General features: G+C 41.9%; 1 protein-coding gene and 1 long non-coding RNA gene across 2 annotated transcripts in view; one reads left to right on the plus strand and one right to left on the minus strand.

Moving 5' to 3' along the window:
• psd2 (pleckstrin and Sec7 domain containing 2) overlaps positions 1-21,127 on the minus strand; it is a 37,870-nt gene that overhangs the window by 9,693 nt on the left and 7,050 nt on the right. Inside the window, exons 2-6 of the mRNA XM_084353299.1 lie at positions 18,807-19,373; positions 16,522-17,289; positions 2,182-2,379; positions 1,799-1,879; positions 317-477 (exon numbers count right to left, since the gene is read on the minus strand). Of these exons, the coding sequence (XP_084209425.1) occupies positions 317-477; positions 1,799-1,879; positions 2,182-2,379; positions 16,522-17,289; positions 18,807-19,288 (1,690 nt within the window). The 5' untranslated portion in view covers positions 19,289-19,373. The remainder of the gene's footprint in view (positions 1-316; positions 478-1,798; positions 1,880-2,181; positions 2,380-16,521; positions 17,290-18,806; positions 19,374-21,127) is intronic.
• On the plus strand, positions 10,864-14,492 carry LOC311257587. Its single transcript, XR_014622637.1, has 3 exons — positions 10,864-11,125; positions 12,488-12,596; positions 13,789-14,492. It is a non-coding gene; the product is annotated as an uncharacterized lncRNA (long non-coding RNA).

A 21,127-nucleotide genomic window follows, 5' to 3' on the forward strand; every position in this document is an offset into this window, starting at 1 on the left:
CACAAATGCACGTGAATGTAATGTCACACATTCCTTTATATCACATGCAGACACAAACCACACATCATAAACAGCCTCCATGCTAATATAATCTCATCCAGTGCTGTATCTGTTCTGGATTGATTCAGTATTTACATTTTTCACGGTCACATTTGAAGCTTTATGCAAGCAGCAGTGTGTAAATAAGCTGCAGTCACAGATGTTTGTTTAACTGGGATCATCAAAGAAAACCGACATCGTAATGTAAAATCAATTTAGATTTATGGTGATATTTGGCACAGCTTATTTTTTTCCTCTTAGTATTATTTTTATTTACCATTGATGCCATCCTCATCATCCTCACCACCAGCCTCACGACTCTGACCTTCAAAGGTGGGAGTCTGTGGGTTGCAGTGGCAGAAGCGTCTGGAGAAATGTACGAGGACCCTCTCTCTCTCCTGGGTCTCTCCCATCAGTGGGAAGGCCTTTAAGAAGTTCCTGTCATATGCACACAAACGACACCCCGAGGTCAACAGGAGGTCAAATGTTTCCCAGTAATGCTTCTCTGGAAAAGGAGTGATTTAAATCACTTCTGGCAGTAAAGAGAATCTGCAGAGGAGCGGAACTGACAGCCTCGTTGGATATCTTATGAAACATTTGACTGTGAGAAAAACTTTAACTGTCACGCCCGCTTTTAAAAACTTAAAAAAGGTCACATACTCAGTGGTATGTTGTCATAAGGGAGGATTATGTCACCTTTTGTCTTTGTGTGTGTGTGTTAACTGGCTGCACTTTTCAACTGCAAATAAATGGGTTTGATTTTGTAACTGTTTGGCAGACTCAACACATTTCACACTGGCTGCAGTCCCCCTTTCATACTGTACATTCTGATGTGAAACATTAATGTAGACTTGAAACAAACAGTCTATCAATCGGTACGTCCATTGACAGAAAAATAGTCTGCAACTACTTCGATATTACACTAAATATTTGCTGGTTCCAGCTTCTACAATCCAGCTTCAAAACAAAACATGTAAAGACGTGACTTTGAACGTTGCATCGTGGGTAATGTAGGCACCAGGTTTTGAAAAGCAGTCCACTGGTCTAGCTGACAGCTGACCCATATATTCTTCTTCCTTTTCAAAATCTGGTGCCTACATTACCCACAATGCAATGTATTCACTGAGTGACATGACTGAAGGCAATTTATCAGATTACATGCATCTTACTCTATAGCCACAAAAGGCTTTATACTACTTCTGTTACATATGCATTAGTGCTCCCCAAGACCTGTATACACACTTTAAGGTGTAAAAATGGTGGTTATCATTTACTCTTTTTTATTTTAATCTTCAGATTAATCAATAATCAAAATAATTGTTGTTTTCAGCCCTACATTAATGCTTCCTCTCTTGATTTTATAATTAAGATGAAGACAAGAATATTGATTGAAAGACTTTCTGTACAGTCAGATTACTGCAGGCAGTAACCGTCATTAACCAGGCTTGTACAATGTTACATTTTACTTTCTAAAATCAGTAAGATAATCTGGCCCTGTCTAAAGTGCACACACACAGCCTCCTAACTGAGCAACCCTGAGCTGAAGGCAGCAGTTCGGGACAGCAACATGTCAGGTACAAGGCAGTGATGCACTCCACTGCTGTCAGCGCCACTGGCTTACTGTGCTCAACACGACAGCTTGATTAGCACTGAGCTAATGCCTTTTGAAGAGGCAAAGTGGAGAATACACAGACGCACGCATGTGTATCGATGTCTACATCACAAACTCATCACTCCCAAGTGCTGAGTGTGCATTTACCTCAGGGCTCGATCCAGCGACAGGCCGGAGAAATCAAAGAAACTCAGGTACTCTGATGCCACCAACTGGCTGAACTCATTACTGCAGGGAGAGAGAAGAGAGCATCAGCACTTTGACGTGGCACTGAAGACGCATGAATCTGTTATATAAACATTTTCTTACTGTATCAGAGAAGAAATGAGGTTAGCTTGTGCAGATGGGTTTGATTATGTGTTCATAGATCAATCCGGTGCATCTACATATACATCATATCTCATCAATACATGTGCGGAAAGATGTTTAAATACCGAACATATGTGACTATGTCAACATTTTTCCTCTGCGTCTGGTGATTGGTCAGTCCATCAGTCATTATGTGTGTGCATCTGTGTGTGCGTGCTCACTTCTTGCCCAGGTGTCTGGCCACATCACAGCGTTTGAAGCCCTCGAGGTGATAGAGGCGCTTGGCCAGCCTCTTGGCGGCCTCACAGTCGGCTCGGCAGCCATTGGCCAGAGTGTCAGTGCTGCCGCGCTCCAAACGCTCCAGACTGCCCAAATCGCACTCGTCTGAGTCAGACAGCACGTCTGTGAGGTTGGCATCGCTGGAGGAGGGGAGAACATACACACACACCAAGACACACACGCAGGTGGATAGGTTAATGAAGGGAACACATGTCCATTGTTACATGCCCACTCACTTCAAATGAGACAGAGGAAACAGAACTGATGAGCAGAAAACTCAATTACACAAACATATGTTCGCATACACACAAACAAAAAGTCAAATGAGGTTTAAATGACTTGTTATGCCACTGACCCAGTTTCACCATCACTTAATATCCTACTTTAATGCACTGAATCTAAAGGCTGATTATAATTCAGAAGCAGCTTTCACCTGCCCCAATCTCTTCCAAAAAGCTCAGCTAATCTCACTCTTAACCTCGAACATAATTTGAATTAAAGTGCTGCAATATAAAAACTAAAACCTCTTTTTCAGGCAAATGTCACCTGGAAGTTAGAGAAGTGAGCTTTAAATTTATACAGATCCATACAGTTAACAAGTCGTGCTCTCTGTGGCCTCAACAACTTGCCTTTGGGCAAAACAGCCAGCCTCAGACTGAACAAGTAAATTGTCAATTTCATGCTCATCACTGGGCTGCCTATCTCAGCTGTGAATGGGTGTATCTGTTTGACTGCGAAGCAGGGCGTTTTCTGCAGAAGACTGAATGTTCTGAATCACCCCTGCAGGAGTAGTTAAGTTTAAGAAAAAATAAAATGAGCTGCCAAGCAGTTGAAGGCGCAGGAGCAAACATGCAGCTTTTATTGCCAAGTAATGACATGCAAAGTCTGCATGAATGATGGATATCCTTGAACATTTCAAACCCTGTTTGAAGTCATAATCCCTCGCTTTGAAAATGTAATACAGTATAGTTTCATACTGAAATGCCTTAAAAATCTTGTTTAAATACAGTGAATTGTAAAATATTGGTGATGATTATGAAACCAGATTTCTTTCAGGCTCTTACAGCTTCGCTAGATCTTCGCTAGCTGCCACCCATTTTTATTTGGAGACACATTTTAACACAAGAGGAAAAAGATTCAAAGCACTTGCAATGTTATTGATTAGGGCTGAACAATTAATCAAAATATTATCGACAGCAAAGAAGCAGCAATATTTTAATAAAAGTAAAATGTCTTGACAAAACAGCTTCATAGTCAAGTGCTGTACTGCTGCAAAGATGTCCTAGCCAACAAACCTTGATCTCCAGATGTAAGAAAACATGGTCGCCAGACCACACGTTTTACTTTTTTTAATACAGCATTCTACTGATACTGAGCATCTTTTCTTGTAAAAAGCCTGGTGTTATCAGTGACACAATGGCAACCCTAGTACAGACCCCAACAAACAGCCCTTTTCTTTAGGTTAAAATGACAAAGGTTGTGAAAAATTATCATTCCTACAAATCATGAATCATATTGCAATTGTGATATCTGTCAAAATAATTGGGATATGATTTATTTTTTTACCATATTCTGCAGCCCTATGACTGAGTTGATTATTTTGAAGTGATGTTTATAGAACCAATGATAGCTTACTCAACTAAAAACAAAAGGATACCAGCAGACTTAACATTAAGAATTGAGGCCATCACTGCATACAGTGTCTTGCTGAGGGACACAGTGTGATGAACTAATCAGGCCAAGGCCTCACACTCTGTATAACTGTTCAAGTGTCATCAAGAGAAGCGAGAGAATCAATGCGGAGTATTAATTAGTGCCCTACTTATTTATTTATGACGACTGAGGTAGTTTGAACGAGATATTGAGCTGCTTTGCACTCTATACTTTGGTACCCACCACAGTCCATCAGTGGAAAGTTAATTAGCTTTTTTATTGTGCTTGAAACTCCCAGTGCAGACGGTTTTAATTACTAGTTAAAAAAACATTTGTTACTTTTGCTTCTACGCTGTGCTTTCTTCACATCTTATTTACAGTGTCCATTATGCAATCATCCCACCCAGTCCCAACAGACAAAACATCAAATGATCAAACACTTGCTGCAACATTTAATATCATCCATTTTGAAAGGAAACATATATTGCACTCCATTGTTGTATTTATCAGCATATCAGTACAAAATAGAAAACAATCTTTTTTATCTCTAGAGAGATTACACACGTTCACCTCTATCAGTCTAAATAGAACTTGCTCATTTCCTGCCTGTGTGTGCATTTGCGCGGCACCGTCAGCATTCCCGCCAGATGATTCAGATGTTTTTTGCATAATCTGATCAGCACAATTGCATTACCCTCACAAATTCAATACATTACGCACTGCTGTCGAAAGGGATTTGCTGGTTACCGTGGATACAACGGAAGCAGCAGTGTCCTGTGCTAGAAGAAGAAGTAAAGGGATTGTGGACTACACTAAGGCTGTCGGAAACAGGCATCGGAAAAAACAGACTGACACTAAAGACTGACAAATAAACAAAAACAGAAACAACAACCAGTTTCCAGGAGTCAGCCCTCTGCCTCCACATGCTAAATGGTTGACTACGCACTCCACCCCTAAAGCTGAAATCTACAAAGGGCCCTGACTTCCCTGCTCCAGGCAAGGTCACGTTGTCCTGTCTTGGCTGATTCATTAGGCTCTTTAGATCTACTCTTCATCTGGCCCCTGACCTCGGACCAATTTGCCTTGGGAGACCCTACAAGGAGCTATTGCCCCCAACAACACAGTTTCCAGGGTCACAGGGACACATAAACCCTTCCCTCTACATGCAGACTCCTCCACCTTATCTAGCATCACTGCCAAGAATGATAATAAGATCGCTGATAATGTCTGGTGAATGCATTCGCAGGGTGCCCGGGCTGTTCCTTGGGGACAGGGTGGGCAGTTTGTGCATCCGGAAAGAGTAAACCCATCTTGTGGACATGGAGCCAGTTGGGGTGGTTTGGGAATCTGATTAAAAAGCTTCCTGTACGGCTCCTTCAAGATGTATTCTGGACATGTTCAAAGGCGAGGAGACCTCAGGGCAGACCCAGAACCTGCTCAATGAACTACATATCCCACCTAACCTCTGGGAAAGTCAAGTGGTTGAAAACGGATGGATGGGAATATATACATATTGCACAAGTGCTACACACGTGCAAATACACACATACGGACTCACACAAAATCAAATGAGTCAGTGGTAAACCATCAAAACAATATCTAGCCTGGTGTTTGCAGCGAAATTGCTTTTGCTTGTCCAACCATATCAATTCAGTGAGAGACCTCATAAATCATTCAAAGCTCATATCAGTCATGGGACTAAAATGATGCCGGGCTCCCTCAAGTCACTGCTGTCTGGCAATAACAGAACCAACACACACACACACACACACACACACACAAACAATAACAGTGAGAGAGACACAATATGAAGTGTCAGATATCTAGCGCAGGCCCTTTGTGCCAAGACACTTGGTGTTTCTGAGGGCCAAGTGGCACACAGTAAACCATTTTGTCCATCTAAAGGCACAACTCTGTATCCCCAGGCCACATATGTTCGCTGGAACCAACACTCAGTCTGTGTATGAGTGTGTCAGAGATATAGAGCATGATAGTGCATGCCACTGACTCACATGCTAATCTCTTTGGCTGTGAATCGCCTGTACCCACCTACAAGGTGTGTCCGCATGTAAGGTGTGTGTGTGTGTGTGTGTGTGTGTGTGTGTGTGTGTGTGTGTGCGCATGGGGGGGTGGTGTTTTACTGGTATCTTCAATCAGAGTAGTCAACTATTATGGGATTAACTGGATTATGAAATTCTGTTATTTCACAGACGTTTCGTTCATTTTCATAAACATTGATCAATAGCTGACTGAGATAGACATAAACACACACACATGGAAGAGCTCCTTGTGCGTGTGTCAGACAGGTCATCTGCTGGGACTTGTTGATACAGTCTCTGAAAAAACACTGTTGCAAAATTGACTCTTTGATGTAATACTAGCAACAACAACGCCTCCAGCCACGAAAACTGACACAAACTTACATCCACGTAGCCACATCACATGCACATTTTGTTTTTCACACTGTTATTGACACCTTTTTGAGGCTATGATGAGCAAAAAGTTGGCTTATATTGACTGATTGACTTATATATTTCTTATATTGACTTTGCAAAAACTGCTGCTCACAGTCCGAAGTACAAGTCAATAGAGAAAATAACAGTTTAGAGCTATTAGGCATCATTCAGGCTAAATTTGTAAAACCTCAACTTGAGCTGAAACAATAATCTATTAATGGAGGAGTCACGTGACAAAAAACAATCCGCCATAATTTAGATAGCTGATTAATAATTTAAGTAATTTATCTAGTAAAATGTCTTAAAATCCAGCAAAATCCTCTAAATCCACTATATGGCTTAGAAGGCACTGAGACCCTACAACAATATACATTTAAGTCACTTTATTTTGAATGTTGGTCTCAGATGTCGTAGATAAAGTTAATATTAAAGAAGTGTTATGGTGGTTTTTGCCAGAGTTAGAGTCCAGCTCACTATTTCCATTTTGCCACGCAGCATAACGTTAATGTTCCCACCCATTTGGACGCAAACGTTTTCAAACAATTCCAGGTCTGTGTAGATGTGAAACTTACAGGAGCTGCAGCAGAAAGTCGAAGTGAACATCATATTCCTCTTTCCACATCGTCTCTCGGTTCTTGGAAATCAGCGGTTGAAGGCGCGCGACGGTCCGACCGCCTCATCACCCGGTGGTCGGTAAAGTCTCCATCGGCTCGGTTCGCTCTCCAACTTCAAGCCGAATCAAATTTCTACGAGTCGGAAGTCAGGTCATACATAATTACAGCCTGATACGATGAGGATGAATTAAACTGCGGCGTTGTCTCATCATGGTGTCAACAGGCAGGGAGGGTGTTTTGAGTTTTTTTCCTTGAACTTTCTTGGCTGGCTGGGTGATCGCTCCACGCAGGAGAGGATGTAGGGGGCGGAGCATCACACGACAGGACAGACTTTTCCTGATGAATTAGACCGTTCCTAGTGCTGGCTTTACAATGGCCCTGTGTGTCCCAGCCAACACGACTTCCTCTGCATTAAAGTGAAGGGCTCTGAGCCAGCAGATCAGTTCGGTAACAGCGGGACGTCCTGTATTTGGACTGTCGACGCTCACCAAGCTGCTTTCCAGCATGTAGTCATTTCATGTGGTTATTTCTGTACCCCCCTCCTCCTGTACAACCACAGATGAAAGAGTAAACCACTTAACCTTTATATAACCTGTTACAAGAGGTGAGCTCTGTTTTGCAAGACTTTACAACTGACTTGGACAAAAAGTAGCCTATGGTTTTAATATAAAACTATTATGTCAAAGTCGTTGAGCTAACATGTTATAGGGCTGGATATAAACAGTAAAAGAATCATAAACATATTTGATTCATTAAAGAAGACATTATGCTCATTTTCAGGTTCATTATTTTATTTTGGGTTACAACTAGAATAGGTTTACATGCTTTAATGCTCTTAAAACACACCAGTTTTCTCATACTGTCCAGTGCAGCACTACTGTATTCTCTGTATTGTAGTCTCCTGATTGGTCAGCTCACACACCCCTGACCCGATCACAGCATCTTAGCTTGGCTCTGTCATAATTTCAGCTTCTAGTTAGCATCATTTCTACCATGAATATAGCCATAAATTATGCAAATGTATGACATGGTGACATGATGTGATGTCACAAAGTCACAGAATTAAAGCGGGGACTGACGGCACTTCGGGAGCAGTGTTGTCTTCTTTTTAACTTTCAAGGCCCTTCATGCATAAGAGCCTATATAACAATGAAGGAAAGGTAAAAATGAAAAAGAGTAATAGGTCTCCTTTAAGGTTGCTGAATGATCACAAGTGCCTTTGTATTTACCTCTCTGCTAATGTAAATAAAGTACAGTAAGGTTACACAGACATAAAAATAAGCATCACACACTATGTGATGGGTTATGTTCCTGCGACACACATGCAAACACAATTTTAAGACACACTGACTCATCCCTGCACGCTAACCTCACCATCTAAATTCCTCCTTCCTCTTTCTAGTCTAGTGGAAAGAAGAACAATAGAAAAAGCAGAGGAGAGAAATGCAGCTGTGGGGTCAAAAGTACAAAATTGGGGGATGAGATGTTAGATGGGACCATAAACGAAACCTGGAGGAAGTCCTATTGGACAGGCAAGCACCCTATGAGAGTCACTGCAACCTGTTTCTGCACATTATTAGGTAGAGACAAGAACTATGACTACATTTCCTTTGCAACAACACAGAATTACAGTTGGTGCTGGGACCAAGATACTTTTTTTAGATTGAGCAAACCCTGCTGAATACTGATCACACATCAGTTTTTTGAGCAGCTTAAAGCCATGACTCATGACTCCTCTGTCCCTGACACACCATGGATTTTACAAAGACAGCAGAATTTATAAAACTATCGCAGCAGATGTGATGTTCTCATGGCAGCAACAAAAACAAAAACTGATTCATTGATTTGAGCAGTTACCTAGAGGAGGAAACATGAGATAAGTGCACTTCGCTGACATATACCTTAAAATTAGTCTGTACTTTGTGCTTCTCGTCATACTGTCTTAAAGCCAGGTCAGAAAAAGCAGTTATATCTAGCTGTATCCTAAAAACAAATAAAGTCAGAACAAAAATAAATAAATAAAAAAACACACAAGATAATTCATTACAGCAATGATCCTATTGCCATCTATCCATCCTCCTACACCTGTAAGGCCTGCAAATGATGAATCATACCTTTTGTAATGGATCATTTATTGAATTGAACTGTTACAACTGACCAACGGTCAAAATAAGTTTACAGACAGCCAATCAGACCAACTACCTTGGGGAGAGAGTAAATTATTTAAATTACAGGGCTGCAATTCTTTCTTTTTGTTATTTTGCTAATGTAGTTTTGTAATCCCCCACAAAAATGGCCACCAGAACCCCATCTGGAGTCTTAGGGTACCAGGGTTGCCGCTATGAGCAATCTGGTCCTTATATAACCAGAGTGAGATCTGTGTCTGTATTCTCTGCAGGAAGTCAGAAACGTTTTCAGTGTGTGTGTTAGGATCCTCAAGGGTTCTACCTTTTCACCGATCCTGTTCGTGACTTTCATGAAATGGATTTCAAGGTGCAGCCAAGGTGAGCATAGTGTCCAGTTTGGGAGGTCATCAGAATAGCTTCTCTTCTCTTTGCACAGGACATGGTTCTGTTCATCAGACCGTGACCTTCAGACACCGGGGCAGAGTGTCAGTACCTCCAAGGCTGCCGCAAAATGGAAGTTGGAGTTGAAGTATCTTCGGGTCTTGTTTATGAGTAAAATGGAGTGTGAGATGGACAGACAGATTGGTTCAATGTCTGCAGTACAGGACTGTTGTGGTGAAGAGGGAACTGAGCCGGAAGGCAAAGCTTTCAATTTACCAGTCCATCACCCATGGTCATAAGCTTTAGGTAGTGACTGAAAGAAGGAGTTCACAGACACAGGTGGTCAAAATAAGTTTCGTCCACAGGGAGGCTGGGCTCACCCTCAGAGATAGGGTGAGGACTTCAGACATCTGGGGAGAGCTTGTAGTAGAGCTGCTGCTCCTTTGTGTCGAAAGAAGCGCCTTCAGGTCATCAGGATGCCTCCTGAGTGCAGTCCTTTGGAGATTTCCTTGGCACATTCAACTATTAGGAGACCTCAGAGTAGACACAGAACATGCTGAAGAGATTATATCCCTCTGGCTTGGGGATGCTTCGAGATCCTCCAGGAGGAGCTGGAAAACCTTGCTGAGGAGTGACTGTCTACTGGATGGATGGGTAGATATTTTGTAATATCCAGAGCCAGTATCAAACATTATTGATGTTACAGATTACTAGTAAAACATTAATTTATTGATTTTAAGGTAATTACTGTTATACCTGTTGTTACTGTTGTCCTGTCTCTCATATTGATCTCTGCTTATGGCTGTCTTTGCTCTTTTCTGTCCTTGCTTATGTTGCTTACTGTATGTTTCTGCAGAGTTGTTCTGTAATTTACATGTCATGTCTGTGCTTGCTTGTGTTGTTTGTCTTTGCTTTGTTGCACCATAATTTGCTGTTCTTTTACTGCTGCCCATGTCTTTGTCCTGCTTTGACTGTAATTCACATACCTTACATCATGATTGTTGTTTTAAACTTGTTTCTCTTAGGTTGCCAACTTTTCATGAATACTAGCTCATACTTACAATATGTAGTTACAAAAATAAACTGAATAACTAGAAATCTGATTAGAATTATGATTATTTGATTATGGATCAAGCGAGAGACACGAGAATGGGTTGTCTGTGCCCAAGAAAACTTATCTAGACTTAATATAACATCAGTATTGAGCAGCCCAAAATAAAGACTTCATCAAATAAAATATTACAAGTAAAAAGAAAATATAAACTGTATGTAATTATTTTTATAGCACCAATAAAGCCCCTATGAATATAATCAGCTACTTTACAGACCTAGAACATTATTGTGGTATGTTCTGTCTTCTCTCTCCCTTTTCCTTGCACACACATAAACATACACAAGACCCAAAAACCACCCACTCAGCAGCAAACAATGGACAATGGTGACCTCTTTCGGCTGGGTAAGACTAATTGTGTTCAGGTGTGGGATTGTGTTTAGTAGACCACTGAAGAGCTTCATCTGACAACAACTAAAGAAAAACTTCTGCCCCCAAATCAGGTTCAAAGAGGAGAACAACACATGCCATAAAGAGTCTGGCTCGTCTTGCTCTCAATACATACAGGAAGTGTTGACAGCCGCCTCAGAGGAGAGAAGCCTGTGGTGAGAAGAACCCCATTCAGCCAAAACAGTCTCTGGTACAGTAAGACTGTGGGATGTGTCACAGAACATAGAAGAGTCGAGCTATAAATAGACAGGGATAAATCTGTCGGTGCTGAAATGATTCAGTTAGTGTGTGTGTCTGTGGTGAGAGAGAGAATTTGTATGTTTTACCGCTTGGGTTGCAGAAGTGTGTACTTATATTATATTTATGTCTGTGTGTATGACTGTGTGTATGTGTTCGTATCACTGCCTGACTGAGAGCCAGGGAAGGATAATCTGCAGGATGTTCCAGCAGTGCTATAGAAGCACGCTGAGGGTTTTATTCCCAAAGTGACATCCTGAAAGATGTGTGTGTTTTTTTTTACTGTGTGTGTGTGAGAGAGAGAAAAACAGAAAGAGGGAAAAATTCAGAGTAGGAACGATAGATATGAAAGCTCCACTATCTGTGTCACTGAGTGAGCATTAGGATGTACGCGCGTCATGCACATTTTTGTTTACGCATGCATGCTGCTGGCCCGTGTGTCTTTTATGTGCGTGTGTGTGTTTCCACACTCGACAGTGTATATGAAAGAGATTAGTCCACACGGCAGAGCTGCTTCTCTGATATGGCAACAACTGCGCCTGGCTTTTATCTGCTCTGCTTGGGCTTAGATCCGGTAGGCTCGCAAGCTCGGGGGAGGAACACACACTCACAGCATGTTTCTCACACGGATACACATCGAAACATATGGATGCATATACATATGGGCAGCCACAGATAGTGCACATGTATATGAGTGAAGCATGCATAAGTGATCAAACACGATACTATACACTTCCGCTGCTAAGACTTTTCAATCTTAGTTTGCGCTTTGATATGACTTTGTGGATAATGTTCCAAAGTGCATTTCTCTGCGTGTTTGTGTGCATTGATGCTACACCACAGGTCGCACAATCACAAGAAGCATTCACCTAGTTGGCTCCAGTGGGTAGATCTAGCTGGTGATGTACAGTAGTAAGCTGCTGACAGCTAGATCAAGTGTGTGTTTTCTTGGTTTCAGCAGCCTCTTTGGATTAAGCTCTAACCTCAATGACAGTTCCCGCAAGCCACAGAGGCACAAAACTGTTAAAGTAGCATCTTGATTGACTATCTAATTAAATGACCAAATGTGATTGACAGTCCAATCTAAAATCCAACCTGACTGTCTGTCTGTCAGGCTGATGAAGTACATGATGTACAGGCAGAAATGCTTGAGAACTGACAAGCAGGTTTACTGAATGTGAGATTGGCACAACACTATCCCCGACAGCCTGAAAGAAACCCTTCACTTCTTATTGCCATGTGTTGGATGGCTTGTCTACAACATCTGCTATTCTTGCCAGTGTTTTTCTGTATCCCTGTGGCCAGCTGCCTACTTTACTCCCTTCATCCACTGATGTCAGAATAATCAGCAGCAGCAGGAATAAGATCTACAGGGAGAGTTTGGCTGAGGTAAGATTAGGTTTTCTTTCCTCCGCCGAGGGGGTCATCACGGCTCTGTCTGTTATGGAGGTTGAAGCCTGAATTTTGGACGGTCTCTATGTGCACTCGGGCTGTTGAAAACATTGATACAAGGTTTTGAACCCCACATGAAGTATAACTATTTCAGTTGCATTCATAAAGAGCATGTTAGACATGTGTATAACTGATTTCTGATTCTCTGACAGAGTTTCTGCAGCATTTTGAGACACATATGGTGATCCAACTGCTTTACACTGCATGCCAATGTTTTCCTGAAGAGACACACGACTCTCTGTCTCTTCCACTATTTTGTCGTTTCTCTATCAACTGCAATAACAAACACTCTTGCTGAGTGGCCACGTTCCGAGCTGTGCCTTGCAAGCAAACCATCTCTGTTCATATGTATCCAGTAAAAAATGGCTCGGTACACAGATTTTAGCCTCGCAAGTAATGTGGCTCTAAGGTTGGCAATGTAGTTGTTTTGGTTTCCAACTTTGGTCCAGACTGAGATATCTTAACAAATACTTGATGGACTGCCACGAAACTGACACGAAGATGACCAACATCCCTTCCCTCCCATAGAATTGTAAAAACTGTGATCCCCCAGTGTTTCCTTTAGCGCCATCATCAGGTCTGAAATTTGTATTTCTCTAATTCTAAATATTGGTAAACGAATGACTCGTCTCAGCTGTACATGTTTTTAGAGCTAATGTTAGTATACTAACATGCCAAAGATGATAACATTTATACCTGCTAAACATTAGTATGTTAGAATTGTTACTGTGAGCATGTTACTATGCTTGTGTAAGCATATACTTTAAAGCACTGCTATATATAAATGCAGCCTCTCAAAACTGCTAGCATGGCTATGCTCTGTAGCATCTGAATGGGAATATGATTTGAGAAGTTCTACCTTCTAGAAAACTATGTAAACACCTTACTTAAAATATAGTCAAAGGTAAAAGCCAGCCAAAATCAATAAGTGATACTTGGGAATTGCAGAGTAAATCTTGTCATGAATACCAAAAATGAGGAAAAATATCTGAAGATTCTTTTTAATGGAACAAAATTTGGATGACAGGCAAACACATGCACCGACTGACCCATAAAACTGCTTAATGTCTGCCAACTGACTCGACTGACTGGCTGATTAACTTGACATTTTTTATCCATTGCTTTGCAGCTGCTCTGTCCTGCAGTGAAAAAGACTAGTTGTCCATGACACCCCAGGAGCCAAAATGTGTAACCATGCCAATTCTGTGGCTACCCACCAAGAAGAATGGAGGCGGGGGGAGGAGAGGAATGAAAGATAAGAAGCAGCGGCAGGAGAGCACCGTAGGGGAAATGGAAGAGGAGGTGATACAAAGAAGAAAGGACTGGAGATGACATAAAGTGAGATAAGATGAAGAAAGTAGAGAAATGAATGCTGAGGCAGGAGGTGAGATGGAGCAAACAAAGAGAAGGAGCGACAGAGTGAGGGAGAGAGAAGAAGAAATGAAACAGGGAAATAGATATTAAAATGAATGAGATATATGTTAGCCTTTATAGCTTGAATTAAAAACTGTTTTGCTTTGACACACACCCATTTTACAGATGTTGTGAATGATAAACAGCTTTTAAGATGTGAATTTTAAAATTATAATAGTATGAGCTGTGTGTCATTCTGCAAAAAGCTTCCATGGCTGCTGCTGTGTTATTAGCATTTTTAGCCATGCCACTTCAAGCTAATTCAATTCAATTGTTCTGAGAAGCAATTCTGTTAAAATTATTCATGCTCCCTCTGGAGAATATTACAACGAAATAAACTTTGACTTCGCTTCAACTGAGTTTTTTTTGTTTCAGAGTAATGGCTTTTACCTCAAATGACTTGCACCAGAAATGCTAATGCTTGCAATGTCTTCCTCTAATATGCTAAAAAACCAAAGTTGAATGGACATCAAGGACTTCTAACTCATGATAAATTGGATTCTGTGAGTGTCTTTAAATCTAAAACTATCCCTTTAAGACTGACTAGCAGATGTATCCACTCTAGATTTAAGTGCTCAAATGTCTGGCAAGCTGGCTACCATAGAGCAATAATCGCTCACTTACGCACACACACACACTCACATTCACTCTAAGACCCTGCTGGGCAGAGGAAAGCTGAAGACGATGATGTCATGACATAAACAATAGCTCATTCAGCTTGGCGCTGGTGGTCAGGAAGCAAGACCGTGCTTAAAGGACAACATCTGTAGATGGGGGAGAGAGAGAGAAGGGAAAGAGAAGGAGAGCCGACATCTTAAATCCTCTGTTCATCCTGTAACTCATACTGAGCTGTGGGAGCACCAGGAGAGTCTGCGAACAAATCCTGGCAGTTAGTTGAGCTGATCATGTCAGAGGTCTGTGCATCTATTTGGCATTCCAGTAGGTTAGCAACAGAAGCTGTGCAAACTCTGGAGAACAAGCTGGAGAACAAGCCACAGCTAGGCAGACCTATAGCCGTAGTTCAGGTTACATGGCTTCACCCATATGGTTCCTGTTACCACCTCCCCCCTCAGTGGCTCTACACTGCCTTCCTCAACCCTCTTAAGTGCTATTAAGGTAATTAAATGTAAGAAAGTAGTGTTAGCTGTTGCCATATTCCCACAACTCCTTGGGCTTGGGGTCAATGCCAAATGAGTGGATGAGTTTAAATATCAGCTGGCTACATATGAACACATGAGGATATTCCTGCTGTTCAGTTCATCAAATGATTCATTATACTGACAGGCGCCCCGTATCTTATTTCAGTACTGCTGGATAAATGTCAAGTGTTAATTTCTCATATGAAACCAGCAAACTATTTTTCCATTCAAAGAAACTCTTTTGTATGCATAAACCTTTTGTAATTTGGCAGCACTGATGTTATCTCTCCCTGAGAGAAAGCTTTAAGCAAAATAGTTGAAGAAAGCAAATACCCCGGCCACAGTCTGCAGGTCTGTGTCGTGAACTTGCTGTCTGGATTTACCAGTATCTCGGTCACATCCAACAGGGGAAAGAGCTGACTCATTTCAAATGCAACAATCCTGTTTAAACAGTCCCCTTGCCTCCATAAAATGTAAAAGCTCTCATCCTGCAACCCTGAATTGTTTTCGGTGCAGCCTTTTTGTTTGCTTTTTGCTATTTAAGCCGAATGTAACGTTCACGCTTAAGAGCACAAAGCTATTCAACCATGTACAGTGAAGCCACAGTACTCCTTCTCTTCTTTTCCAAACATCTAAAGCGACAAGAGCTTTTCTTTTAGCAGCACCATGTATTTCAAATTGGTTGGACTGACTTTGCATGTATGAATAGACCACCACATTCACCCCCCAACCAACTAACCACCCTGCCCCCTCTTTAAGGTCCACAGCTGGGTATCACCATGCTCACGCCACCTGCTGGTTAAGCCAAGGTCACAGCATATTACAGTAATTATACTTCAGGACAGACACCATTTATCTATGATATCTACACAGAGCGTCCATCGGCTGGCTGCAAATGAAGACACACTGGAATCTGTCATCAACAATCTAAACATTCATTCAACTGTGTTAAATACACAAAATGTGAATAAATCATTATTTTTGCTATAGTGGTTCAAAACCTCACCAATCAGGCTACACCATAGGCTGAGCATGTTTCTTCACCATGGTTAGTTTAATTAAGTTGGAATTACTGCTAATGCTAATTTGCAGAAAAATATTTTTAAAATCCCAAGAAAAGAAAAAAATAACATACAATAAATTATCAAAAAATTATGATTTATCTTATCCGAATAGCCTCTAGTTGGAAGATGAGTAAATTGGTACATTGTTGTAGTAACACCCCTTACGTGTAAGATTTTAAAATTTCGCTCTGGCAACTGCTGTATCTGAAAATACGAACTTAAAAAGGCTAAAACTGGGCTCCTTACCTGACAGAGTTGATCATGGCTCCACCACCCTCTCCCTGTGGGTCTGTATGGTATCCATTTGGGATGGCCCAGCGTCCAGGTTGGCTCAGCACAAACTCTGACCTGCTCCCTGGTATGGTGGTCCTCAGTGGGCTTCCTCCAACTCCAGCCACAGCACCAGCTCCACGGACGGTGCTCTCCCCAGCCATCAGATCTGAACCTGGGGCGTCTGGTCCAGCCTCAGCCCCTTCTTGCTCCACAACAGTTGCCAGCTCCAGCTCCAGGGGTTCAGGGCCCTGTAACAGTGCCCTCTGTTGGATTAGTGGCGTCAGTGGCGCCTCGAAGCTGACGCAGCTGTCAGTCTCATCTGTGAGTGACAGCACGTCCAGAGAGTCCAGGCTGCTGTAGCAGGTGCCGCCCCTTAGCAGGGCGGACTCCACAATGCGCTCAAACGTGGAGCTGAAGCCATCTTTGTTGTCCACCCTTCCTTTCTCCCTCTCTTCCTCTAATTCCCTCTCCTCTTCCTCCTCCTCCTCCTCCTCCTGAACATCAACCTGCTCAACAATCTGCTCAAACGCTGAGCTGAAACTGTCCTGGTTTTCTCTCCCATCTACCTCTTTCTGCACCTCTTCCTCCTCTTCCTCCACTTCTGTGTCGGCCTGTTCTACAGTCGTCTCAAAGTTAGAGCTGAAAGTGTCCAACAGTGTCTGAGTTCCCCCCTCATCTCCTCCCTCGTCCTCCTCGCCGGCTTCATCGTCCTCTTCATTCCCACCTATGCCATTTGCCAGTCTGTTTCAACACGGAGAAAGAAGAAGAAGAAGAGGAAAGTGTGAAATTATCTTTAGCATATGACTCAAACATGCAGCAGTTTCTTTGTTGAGATTGGCACACACACAAAGCAGATCATTCATATTCATTGCTAAAATCATTCTTCATTCAGGAGAAGTGTGCACAATGGGCACATATTTCAGCTTGAATAGTCACAGTGACAATTGAAGCAAGATGAAAGGTGAGAAAGCACTGTCCAATTTGCTACTTTGTGAATAGCTGGAAGCTCATCTCCCCTCGACTGTCAGACCTCCTCTATTTCATCCCTTTTATTTGTGAGGATATGAATATATTGTAGTGCTGTGTTTGCTGCTGATGGACAGAAATGACCCATAAAATTAGATTAATCAAAGAGTGATGTAAAACAGCTTAATAACGTATATGTTAAAGGGACAGTTCATCCAAAAATCAAAAATACATACTGTTCCCCTTACCTGTAGAGCTTTTTATCCATCTAGACTTTTTTAGTGTGAGTAACTGAGTTTGGAGATATCATCTGTAGAGATGTCTGCATTTTCTCAAATATAGTGGAACAAGACAGCCAAAGGAATGCATGCATCTACTCATAAACAAGAGGCTCGCGCTTGTGACAGCATGGGACATTAATGGCGTCCTCCTCGACTGAGCTGTAACATTAGGTAGCCTGTCGTCCATGAGTAGATGCATGCTTCCTTCGGCACAGTAAAATGGTGTAGTTTGATCAAAAACACATGTGGTTCCCTCATAATCTTGGTCATGAGACATGCTGTTGAGTTTTTAAAATGTGTTTTTGCCACTTTGAGCACCACAAGCAGAGTGCCATCTAGTTCTATTATATCTGAGAGAAGGCAGACATCTCTACGGCCGATATCTCCAAAACTAAATAAATATATTTTATTTTGGGGTGAACTGTCCCTTTAACTGTATGTTTGTATTGGTGTGTTAATGCGTGTGCATTTCATAAAACAAGAGCCACCAATGTGTCATTTTCATACTTATTATCATGTATTTTATCTACATTTTCTCATATAGCAAAGCACTAATTAATATGAGAATGTTCTGTCTCATTGTTACTCACTGCCGATCACCATCTTTGATAGTCTAAAATTGGTTAACTGGGTCATCCAGCTTTCTGAAAATTAGACCAATTTCTCTCTCTGTTTGTGTTCCTTTCAGCCCATTTAGTTTTAGGCTTTTTGCCTATTCATTTTGTAAAATGCTAATTAGGCTAATTATGTACCAGAGAACCACACTGAGAAACAATTTGCCATTAAAAATATTCAGCACGGAAGAGCAGCACTCTGTTATGACATTAACGGGAAACATAAACAGTCTGCCCAGCCTTGAGGAAGCCTGTCGGTGGATCTGAGCGGTACAGGAGTCTTGGCAGGATTACATTTATATCATACTTTGAGTTGTAGTAACCAGATTTTTACACCCAGTTAAGGCAATACATATCTTGACAGAGTGCAACAGCAGAGATGATTTAGTGAACTAACCGTCCAGCTTGTTGCGAATCAGTTGCCTCTTCCTCTGTAGACACTTGCATCTCTTCATTCTCCTTCCCCTCCTCTTCTTCTTTCATCCCCTCCTCCTCATGCGTTGCCTCCTCTCCTGCTGAGCTTACCTCCACATTCATACATCCTTCCCCCCTCATCCCTTCCCTCTCTCCCTCCGCCCCTCCGTCTGCCTGCTGATCCTCATCATCTCCCCTCTCCTCTTTCAACTCACCCTCTCCTCCCTCATCATCCTTTACTCCTTCCCCTTGAGTCTCCCCCTGCACCTCCTCCTCTCCCTCTCTGATCTCTTCTTGTTGTTTCCCCTCCTCTGTCTCGTCCTTCGCCCCGGCCCCTGGCTTGTCCTGCTCTGCCTGGTTGTGTGCCTCAGCGGGCAGGTCAGTGGTAGTGCTGGCGGCTGTATTGGGCTCGGCTGGGTTCTCTGGTGGGGTGGGAGAGGGCAGAGCCTGCCCCTCCTGGGTCATGATGCTCTTCACTGAGGGCGTGGCGGCTGTCCACTCCAGCCAGAGATGAGGACCAGAGCTTCGGTCAGCAACCAGGGAAGGCCCTCTGCAGAGAGAAAGAAACAGAAGAGGAAAATCAGCATGAAATGAAGTTCCAAGTATGGATGAGGAGGAGGAGGAGGCAGTGTTATAAAATGACTGCAATAACTACAGCTGATACAGTCACTTGATTATTTCTAGTCTTAATTGCGAGTCACAGAGGTCACCTTTAACAAAAGTGTATTGTGTGTGTTTTAGTGTGTTACTAGGTGTTAATGTGCGTGTTCAAGAGAGATAGAGGGGGATGCATGTGTCTGGAACACGTTGTCCTCTGCACCAGATGATCCTGAAACAGCTCTGAAAGGAGGACAGGAAAAGGTAAAGTAGAAAGCAGAGGAATACAGGCAGACAGACAGGCAGCCACAGAGAGAGAGATTTGTGTAATAAAGCTCAACAGATCCCTGTCAAAATGATCCTGCAAGCTCATCCGCTCTCTGTCTATGTGGAGATTTCACAGCTGAATAACTGACTATCTGTTTCCATCCCTGCTGTGACTGCGCTTTGTGTTAACGCATGAAAGTAACCTGAGATTTGTACATGTATCCTAATGGTCTACTGTTTCTCTCAGTTGCACTGTGGGCTGAGCGGGCCTCTATACAGCAGGCCTTCCTCTACCCTCACTCAGGCTCAAGGGCAAATGCTAATGAGCAGCTCTTAATTATGGTTCTGCGGAGCTAGTTATGTTTCAATTAATGCTGGCTGATATATCATTCTTTTAATGAAAAATAGGGTTTTTTGGGAGTACATAAACTGAAATTAATCCTTTTTTAAGATACAATCAGATGAAGTGTGTGAAGGATATGATTAGTTCTGAAACGATTAGCTGATTAATCGACAATAATTTATCCCTTACGTATATGTCAAGCATAACCAGCCAGCTTCTCAAATCTGGAGGATTTACTCCCTTTTCGGTTTTATATAACTAAATACAATTTGGGGGGTTTAGAGTTGTGGGTTGGACAAGAAAACAATTTGAAGACATCTGCTTTGCTTGACATCTGCCTGGGTATTTTTCACTATTTCACTAACTTTTTAAAGTAGGATTAATCAAATAATTGACAAAAACAATTGAATGAATTGATACTGTTTGTTAGTTGCAACCCCTTCATTAAATGGGTTAGGATATGGTTGAAATCAACATTTTAATATTAATAAGAATATCTTTAATAGCTGCTATGGTGCTTCTAATCTAATCTTCAAGGTCAAGAATTAACTTTCAGTCTCATTTTTTAAGCCAATATGGAAAAAAAGTCCTTATACTTCCATATTAATGGGCAATTTGATGACAACTGGACAAACTTTATCTGCTGAGGTGGATTGTGTGATGTGATCAAAAGCTCTAGAGCAGCTAACAATGGACCGTCTGGTGAGGTTGTTTTGTCAAATGCTTCTCCAAGGTCAAGAATTAACTTTCTTAGAAGAAGATAGATTAAATTATAGCCAAAGTGCATTGTAACATATTTCCTTTGTCTCAATTGGCTTTTATGTGACACAATTTCAGGAAACAATTGTTGTTCGCGACCTCTTTAATAATCCAAGAGTAAAGGTAAATAAAGCCAGTATCTAGTTATTGTTACAATTTATTTCAACATGGCATCAATCAAGTTACCCATATGACGCACATTTTATTAGGAACAAACCTGTGCCGATGTTTGGATTGCGATATTTTATGCAGAGCGTAGCCAGGAAGCAGCCCTGTCAGTCTGACACAGACAGAGTCCTTATCCACACCAGATCTGTGCTCTGCTGAATCATCCGCAG

Source organism: Pagrus pagrus, assembly GCF_965226575.1.
Source record: "Pagrus pagrus genome assembly, chromosome: 5".
Lineage (NCBI taxonomy): Eukaryota > Metazoa > Chordata > Actinopteri > Spariformes > Sparidae > Pagrus > Pagrus pagrus.